This window comes from Cynara cardunculus, assembly GCF_001531365.2.
Source record: "Cynara cardunculus var. scolymus isolate 2C chromosome LG 8, CcrdV1, whole genome shotgun sequence".
In the NCBI taxonomy this organism is placed as follows: Eukaryota; Viridiplantae; Streptophyta; class Magnoliopsida; order Asterales; family Asteraceae; genus Cynara; species Cynara cardunculus.
In genome coordinates this window covers 277,293-286,446 of record NC_037535.1, presented here as the reverse complement: position 1 = coordinate 286,446, position 9,154 = coordinate 277,293, and the positions used below count along the sequence as shown (strand labels likewise).

General features: G+C 38.7%; 1 protein-coding gene across 10 annotated transcripts in view; it reads left to right on the top strand.

Annotated features, from left to right (window-relative positions):
* Nucleotides 1–8,667, top strand: part of LOC112516765 (pyrophosphate-energized membrane proton pump 3) — a 25,068-nt gene extending 16,401 nt beyond the window's left edge. For 9 of the 10 annotated variants that reach the window (XM_025123993.1, XM_025123991.1, XM_025123986.1 and 6 more), the window contains 9 exons: nucleotides 4,000–4,172; nucleotides 5,162–5,282; nucleotides 5,820–6,007; nucleotides 6,224–6,661; nucleotides 6,764–6,928; nucleotides 7,018–7,173; nucleotides 7,491–7,602; nucleotides 8,011–8,230; nucleotides 8,313–8,667. In XM_025123993.1, coding sequence (XP_024979761.1) covers nucleotides 4,000–4,172; nucleotides 5,162–5,282; nucleotides 5,820–6,007; nucleotides 6,224–6,661; nucleotides 6,764–6,928; nucleotides 7,018–7,173; nucleotides 7,491–7,602; nucleotides 8,011–8,230; nucleotides 8,313–8,412 — 1,673 coding nt within the window. In that variant the 3' untranslated portion in view covers nucleotides 8,413–8,667. The remainder of the gene's footprint in view (nucleotides 1–3,999; nucleotides 4,173–5,161; nucleotides 5,283–5,819; nucleotides 6,008–6,223; nucleotides 6,662–6,763; nucleotides 6,929–7,017; nucleotides 7,174–7,490; nucleotides 7,603–8,010; nucleotides 8,231–8,312) is intronic. The other variant, XM_025123992.1, reaches the window with a different exon arrangement.
* Nucleotides 8,668–9,154: the final 487 nt, after the last annotated feature.

Here is a 9,154-nt window from a genome sequence, read left to right as displayed (position 1 = left end):
CCGCCTCTTCCAGCAGGTCGTCACTCGTCGCCGCCTCTTCCAGCAGGTCGTCGCTCGTCGCCGCCTCGTCGCTCGCCGCCTCGTCGCTCGTCGTCGCCGTCTCCGCCTCGTCGCTCGTCGCTTGCCGCCTCGCCGCCTCGTCGCTCGTCGCTCGTCGCCGCCTCTTCCAGCAGGTCGTCGCCGTCGCCGTCTCCGCCTCTTCCAGCAGGTCGTTGATCTTGCATAAATCTAGGGTTTGGTTTAGGGAATTTATCATTTTTCTTTAGAAATTGATGTTGTTTATTGCTTATTTCATGTTTGTAACAATGTTAATGATGATTGGATTATCGACATTTTGCAATTTCTTGAGGATTTGATACTGATATGAAGAAACATCATCTTTGGTAATTGTATGTTGGTTTGTTCAGTACTAAATCATAACTAGGGTTAAAATGGTAATTTGCTATCATTCAGAGAACAATTACCAAACAACCTTGTTTCATTCAGCACTTAACCATTCTGATCCTCTTCGCCATTCTAACCTCTTAACTATTCTGAACTAAATCATTCAGCAACTGCCAAACAGCCCCCAAGTATTTTTAAGGTAAAAATTGATATGTAGAATTAATTTATAAATATTTTTTGAATACCGGGCGCATCACGTGCGTGATGCGAGCGCATCAGCATCACGCATCACGCATCGGCTTCCGGGACCCTTACTGCATCGCGCTTTTTAAAACCAAGGGATCAGCAACACCGACCCTTAATTCTGTAGAGAATGAGTCAGATTTGACACGTCTGTGGCACATGAGGCTAGGGCATGTTAGTAAGAAAGGCTTGGTAATTCTCAGCAAGAAAGGACTTCTTGGAGGTCATAGAGTTGCTGAATTGGGCTTTTGTGAGCATTGTATCTTTGGAAAACAAAGGAGAGTGAGATGTGTTATGTCAAATGCAGGGTTGAATAGAAGTTTCTGGGCAGAAGCATTAACACGGTTTGCTATTTGGTGAATAGATCCCCGACAACGGCAAGTGATTGTAAAACTTCTATTGAGGTGTGGTCCATTAAGCCGGTTGATTACACGGGCTTAAGAATATTTGGTTGTCCTTCATACTACCATGTTAGTCAAGGAAAATTGGAACCAAGATCTAAGAAGGGGCTGTTTATGGGATACGGAATTGGAGTAAAGGGCTACAGAATTTGGTCTCTTGATAAAAGAAAGGTGATTCTCAGCCGTAACGTAGTGTTTGATGAGGAGAGTATGTTACGTGGGGTGAGGTGTTCATCTACTCCAAGTGTTCAAGAGGAGAGTGTGTCCGAACAGGTGGAGTACGAGTTAAATGGTCTTGATGAAGGCGAGAATACTGCTGGACAGCACAATAACTCGCCTCAACCAGAATCTGTCGTGCTTGAAAATCAGCACCAGCCTGCAGAGTTTCAATCTATAGCATTAAATAAGCCCCGAAGACAAGTTGGTAGGCCAATTCAATATGGTTTTGATGACATGGTGGCCTATGCTCTGCAAGTTGCTAAAGAAATGGGGTTCTTTGAGTCATCTACTTACAAAGAAGCAATCACAACGAAGGAGGCTGATGTGTGGATAACAACCATGAGTGAAGAGATGGAATTCCTTCACAAGAATAGAACTTGGGAATTAGTGAAGTTATCTCAAGGCAGAAAAGTTGTGACCTGTAAGTGGATCTTTAAGCGGAAAACGGGGCTGCCAGGAGTTGAAAGTGTGAGAGACAAAGCACGGTTGGTGGCTAGAGGTTATAGCCAAGAGCAAGAGGTTGATTATAATGAAATTTCTCACCGGTGGTGCGTCATACATTTATTCGGTGTTGTTGGCACTAGTAGCACAAGCAAATTTGGAGTTGGAACAATTGGACGTCAAAATGGCTTTCTTACATGGTGAGCTTGAAGAGGAAATCTGTATGAGTCAACCGGAGGGTTTTGTAGCTCAAGGTAAAGAAAACTATGTTTGTAAGCTCAAGAAATTTCTTTATGGGTTAAAGCAATCTCTGAGGCAGTGGTATAAACGTTTGACAACTTTATGGTGAGTCATGGTTTTACTAAAAGCCCTTATCATAAGAAAGGCGCTGATGGGTCACATGTGTATCTGCTACTTTATGTGGACGATATGTTAGTAGCGGCTCGTGGTATGACTGAAATAAGAAGTTAAAAGATTCCTTAATTTCGAGTTTGACATGAAAGATTTGAGGGCTGCTCGAAAGATTCTCGGTATGGAGATTATCCGAGATAGATCTAGACATAAACTTTTCTTGTCCCAGAAAAGTTACATTTTGAAGGTACTTTCTTGATTTGGTATGGCTTCTGCAAAGCCTGTGAGCACACCTTCATTGACCAATTTCAAATTATCAGTGGCTTTGATACCTCAAACAAAGGCTCAGGTGGAGTACATGAGCAAAGTTCTTTATTCTAATGCTGTAGCAAGTCTTATGTATGTCATGGTGTGCACTAGACCTAACATAGCTTGTTAGTGTTGTTTCACACTACATGGCTAATCTAGGGAAAGAACATTGGGTTCCCGTGAAACGTATTTTTCAAGGCACAAGTGATGTAGGTCTCATTTATGGAGGAGATTGTATTGTGGCTGGATTTTCATATTCTGATTACGTAGCTGACCTTGACACGCGGAGGTCATTAACGGGATATGTCTTCACTTTTGGAGATGCCTTAGTGAGCTGGAAAGCGACGTTATAACTGTCTGTTGCTTTGTCTACAACAGAGGCTGAATATATGTCTCTTACGGAGGGCTGCAAAAGAAGGGATTTGGCTGAAAGGTTTGCTTGGAGATCTTGGGTTTCATCAAGATCAGAATGTAGTTTTTTGTGACAGCTTGAGTGCTCTTTGTCTTGCAAAAGACCAGGTGCATCATGAAAGAACGAAACATATAGATGTTCGTTATCACTTTATACATTCGGAGAGGAGAATTAAAGTGAAGAAAGTGAAGACTGATGACAATCCAGCTGATGCAATGACGAAACCTGTTTCTTTGAATATGTTTAGGCATTGTTTAGATCTCCTAACATTGATAGCTGGAAGTAAAATTTTTCTGTACTAGAATTAAAGCCAAGGTGGGGATTTGTTAGTTGTGGCTTTAATTGAAGAAGTTAGTTTTTGTTTTTTCTGTTTGTATATCTGACTGTTACGTATAAATAGTTGGGTTATCCTCATTTGTGAAGATAATCCCAATATTGTAAATAAGATTCCTTCAATTTTCTGGTTCTTCCTAATATTCTCTCTACATAGCTTTCTCTAATTTCTCAATAACTTCTAAAATAGACATTTATATTGGGACAAACTAAAATAGAAATGCGGACATTTGATTTGGGACAGAGGGAGTATTTATTGATAATTTATAGTAATTAATAACAATTAATGTTAATAAGGGATATAATTGGAAGAAAGTGGCAAAAAGCACCTGGAACTTATTGAAATGCTACTCCAAGTAGCGTTTCAATAAGCTAGCTTATGGCCCTATTAACGGGGCTTTTGCAATAAGCTAAAAAAAATAATCAAGCTTATGGTTGCCAAACAATCCAAATGGCCATCTAATTGCTCTGAAGCAATCGTAAATCGTTATGGCATTACCTAATTAAGGTGGCAGTCATACACTTCTAAGCGTTTAAACCTGAATTTCCATATTTGTGGCACTAGTAGGTCTTTTTCTGAAATAGGAGCATGATGTGTAAAAATTCAGAAAAATACCTGTCTTGTTCAGCTTATCTGGGGTAAGTTTGGCAAGTTAACAAGTTCTTTTTTGGGTGAGATGGGTTTGGCAGGATCATGCTTTTAAAAAAGTACGTCTGTTCAATCTCACTCTCAGCGCTTGAGCGGAATTTATGGATATGTTCATTACTTTATTTTCTAGAAACTATGTTAATCTATGTTCTGTGTGTATTTGTTATGCATATGCTAGGTTATCATTCTTCTCATATAATGTAGAACTAAGATCCAATAGTAATATGTTTCTTGATGTATACATTATGTATCTTCAGTGCCTCTTCTTCTTGTGGGCTATGGTTTTGGAGCTTCATTCGTAGCCCTTTTTGCTCAATTGGGTGGTGGAATATACACAAAAGCTGCTGATGTTGGTGCCGATCTTGTCGGAAAAGTAGAACAGGGAATACCTGAAGATGATCCTCGGAATCCTGCTGTCATTGCTGATCTGGTATCCTCTTAGTTTTTTGTTGTTATAGTCAGTTTGATGTTGGAGGAGTCCCTATGAGACATGAGATTGTTGAACTGATAATCTGTAATACCAGACAGTCATTCTAGTTGGTCATCTTTTTCTTCTTCAAACTAGTATCTAAGGGATATGATGGTAAAACAAACAAGGTGGTTGAACTGTATCCTAGTTATGGTTTATGTATACTCTTAGGAAAGGTGTTTGAATGGGACATTTTTCTTGCATACAATCTATTTGATAACATATGAGTGCACATGCAGGTTAGTTACAGAAGCAACCTAAAGCAGCATTGAATAACATACCAAAGGAAATGATTAAATAACATCCAGGAACTTCTGTTGAGATCAGAAAGTGTTTTTTCATGCACATTTTGTTTGAGAATATATGGAATGATTCGGTTCTGCCAAGCACCGTACTTCTAATTTTCTTTAATTTATTGAAGTTTTTAGTTTGATAGGCTGACAGACTCATTTGACTTGTTTTCACTGCTTTCTTTGCTGGAATCTACATAGTTAACTTTCCACCTTCACTATAATGTGTTGTTAATCATGTTGTGACCTTCAAAGTGTTGCTTTTCCATTTTATCTGCTAGTTTTCAAATGTATGTGTCTGACGTATGACTGGAAGACTTTTATAAAAGGTGTAGTTTAGTTTGTCATGGTAAGAGGAGGTTCGACTGTTTCTTTGGAGTGCCTTGACCTATCCTGGTATGAGTTTAACATTCCTTCATAATGTTTGTCTCGACTCGATAAATCTGCTCACTGTTTCTTGTTTGACCTATGTCTTTTATACTAGTATATCCTGGAATAGCTCTGACCTTAAGTGCAGTAATTACTATATGCATTCAGTTTCTTATATTATTTGTATCTGATTTTCTTTGTCTAGTTTGTGATATGCTTATCCTTTCTCTTAACATGATGAATTTATTGATGTAGTAGATTGAACTAATTTCTTGATCTTTGTCATACAAGGTTGGAGATAATGTGGGTGATTGTGCAGCTCGAGGAGCTGATCTGTTTGAGAGCATAGCTGCAGAGATAATTAGTGCTATGATACTTGGAGGAAGCATGGCTCAGCGCTGCAAAATTGAAGGTAACTATTTGGTTATCTCTAATTGTAGTTGCTTTCACTAAAACTTTATAATTAGAAGCTAGTTTAAGAGGACTTATCTGCAGATCCTTGTCCTTTTATCGGTTTATTGTCCTCTTCTTTGGTGCTCCATGGTTTTTTTTAGACATGCTTCTTGTCATTCACATTCCATTTGACAGAATGATCAACTCTGTGCATTTGTTAATCGACTGGATTGCATTCTAAGGTTACTGAAGGTTGACACACATTAGCTAATCAAATGCACAGTAAATTGTAGCTGGATTAAGCATGTCAAATCATTAGAATTTTTTTTATAAAGTTCATGCTAGGAATTAAAATTTAATTTATCTAAATTGCAGTTAGATACTGAAAGAATTCAGCTAATCCGATACCGCTCCTGTTGGTTATGTATAGTTCGTTATAAGACAACTTATGTGGTTGTCAGTATCTATCAGACGTATCTTCTCTTACATTCTTAAGAATTTTATGTTGTAGATTGCTCATCTGTCTATTAATCTTCATTTCCATTATCACATGCAGATCCATCTGGCTTCATCCTATTTCCCCTTGTTATTCATTCATTTGATCTCATAGTATCGTCGGTGGGAATATTTTCAATACGTGGAACACGTGATCCTGGAGTGATCAGTGTTATGGAGGATCCTATGACGATACTTCAGAAAGGATATTCTATCACAATAATTTTAGCGGTTGTGACTTTTGGTTTGGTAATATTTCCATGTGAACTTTAAGGAAATAAACACTGCTTGGTTAGAGTAAATTACAACTAGTATGTTCATATATATTCTACAGCTTTGATAAAATCAACCCCCATCCCCTGTTTCCCTACCCTGCTTGTGTGCTCACGGGACAAAAATGAGCTCTGTTTTATTTTTTCTTGCTATAGTTAGTGAAGTAGGCCTAATTGTTTGTTGCATATGCAGTCCACACGTTGGATGCTGTACACAGAACAAGCTCCTTCTGCTTGGTTGAATTTTGCACTATGCGGTTTGGTTGGAATCATGACAGCTTACAGTTTTGTCTGGATTACTCAGTATTACACTGACTATAAACATGAGCCTGTACGCAAATTAGCTCTTTCCAGTTCAACAGGCCATGGGACTAACATAATTGCGGGCATTAGCTTGGGTTTAGAATCTACTGCTCTTCCTGTCCTTGTGATAAGTGTATCTATTATTTCGGCTTTTTGGTTGGGCCAGACCTCAGGGTTGGTTGATGGAGACGGAAATCCAACTGGTGGATTGTTCGGGACAGCAGTAGCAACAATGGGTATGCTTAGTACTGCAGCCTATGTTCTCACTATGGATATGTTTGGCCCAATAGCAGATAATGCTGGTGGAATTGTTGAGATGAGTCGGCAGGTAAAGCAGCATTCTCTGGAAAACAAATGGGCCATCCTAATAGTTATTTTTAATGCTCGAGTCATAGTGTCTGGGGTTTTACTTGATTATTGTCATTTGCAGCCTGAAAGCGTTCGAGAGATCACTGATGTTCTGGATGCAGCTGGGAACACCACAAAAGCAACCACCAAGGGGTTTGCCATTGGATCAGCTGCCCTTGCATCTTTTCTTTTGTTCAGTGCGTATATGGATGAGGTAGCGGCATTTGCTCATTCCCCATTTACACAGGTAAGCAAGTCTTATTTGTTTTGTCATTGGCTTGAATCTTGTGCTGTGGAATTATGTATCTAATATTTAAGCTTTTGATTGCGGTACAGGTTGACATCGCTATTCCAGAAGTATTTGTGGGTGGATTGTTGGGCTCTATGCTTATCTTCCTTTTCAGTGCGTGGGCCTGTGCTGCAGTTGGTCGGACTGCCCAGGAGGTTGTTAATGAAGTAAGAAGACAGTTTATTGAGAGGCCGGGCATCATGGTAGGTCCCATCCTCGATATGGGAAGGCTTTCTCCCAGGAATTTATTGTTGATTTTCTTTGAATCCTAAATTATCACCATTCTCCATTCACCAGAAATCTGATTTGAATCCAACATCACACCCATTGGATTAGCATTGATACCTATTTTTTCTTATTGAAAAGTTAAACCATTTGATGTTTAAAAAAGATAATTCATTCTTGCCTTTTTAAAGTAGATTATAGAGATGCTGAAACAGTTTCCTTTACGCAGTTGTAAAATTATCCTTGTGACTGCTGTCTATGATGATTTTCTTTTATTTCTATATGTTTGACATAGGACTACAAGGACAAACCAGATTATGGGAGATGTGTCGCAATTGTTGCCTCTGCATCTCTGAAGGAGATGATAAAGCCTGGAGCCTTGGCTGTTATATCACCTATATTTATTGGTATGCTCTAGCATCTTTCAACTGCTCACTATGAAAGAGCTAGATTGGGTTATTTAAGCTAAGGTTCTTGGAATTAGGATTCAGATGGTCTTTTCAAGCTCATGTTATGGATAGGATTCAGATGGTCTTTTCAGGCTCATGTTACTTAACAAAGTATGAGAGCTGACTTGATCAAGCATGTTGTATTGGAAGTCTATTTCTTCTCTTTGTAGTTTCACTCCAGTTTAGCATTGGGGGTTCCTGTCAGTGTGTTTTGTCACTGCAAGATAAGAGATTACCTCTCGAGTTGCCTGTGCTACTACAGCTGTCTGCTCATTATTCTGTAATTTCTTATTTTTGGATTAGTCTTGAATACTGCTTTTAGTTTTTGTTAGTACTTATTAAATTTGATGTTGCACTTGGAAACAGGCATTCTCTTTCGGATTTTGGGTTACTATACAGGGCATCCTTTACTTGGGGCTAAAGTTGTGGCTGCCATGTTGATGTTTGCTACGGTTTCTGGTATTCTCATGGCTCTTTTCCTCAACACTGCTGGTGGTGCCTGGGATAATGCTAAGAAATATATTGAGACAGGGGCACTTGGAGGCAAAGGAAGTGACAGCCACAAAGCAGCAATTACTGGTGACACGTAAGGAGCAACCAACTTATGTGTTGATTTTGTCTAATCCATTTTGTTTGCTTACCCTCATATGTTTCTTCTAATATTACAGCGTAGGTGACCCATTCAAAGACACAGCTGGCCCTTCGCTTCATGTCCTTATCAAGATGCTTGCAACAATAACGCTGGTCATGGCTCCAGTCTTTCTGTGACCCCATCGGCTGCACATATATATATACAAACAAAACCAGTAGGGAGTAATTGAATCAAGGGGTTCATTACTTTATAATATTGATTCTCTTTTTTCAACTTGCTGTACTTGGAAGCAAGATGCATGTGAAAGGTGGCAGGCTCGTCTATATCTTTATGGCATATGAAGCAACTAGTGGCAGACTTCCTATCAGTTTTTCTCCCAACAGATGAAGCCTTAAACTTTACCTTAATATAACTCCTCCTTGCTGAGTTAACCATTACCATTTTATTAGAGGGGAAATCTCGGTCCAAAGAAACTTTGGGTTTTTTATTTCTAAAAAGATAATTACTATTGCTAAATTTTTACTATTTATATCAAATATATTGTTGGGAAATTAGTTTTAGAACTTTTAATTATTAAATTTTCAGTGTTTATGACAGGGAAGTAAACAAATCGAACAAACATATACGGAGTCTTGTTCATGTTTGTTTAACTTAGCCGACCAAACGAGCAAAAACATACTATACACGAACTGATTTTTGTGTTCATGTTTGTTTGTGAAGAAAATGGGTTTGTTTATGTTTGTTCATGTTCATTTTGTTTAAAATCCTAAGTTCTTCCCTTTCTTTCGAAGTGTGTTTCAACATGGTGGCGGGAGTTGAGCATGACAAATAATAGAATTCTATTTACCTCAAATTACAACGTAAATTGTAATAGTGGCAAGCAGGGTCGAATCTACAGAGATTGACAGTGAAAGATGA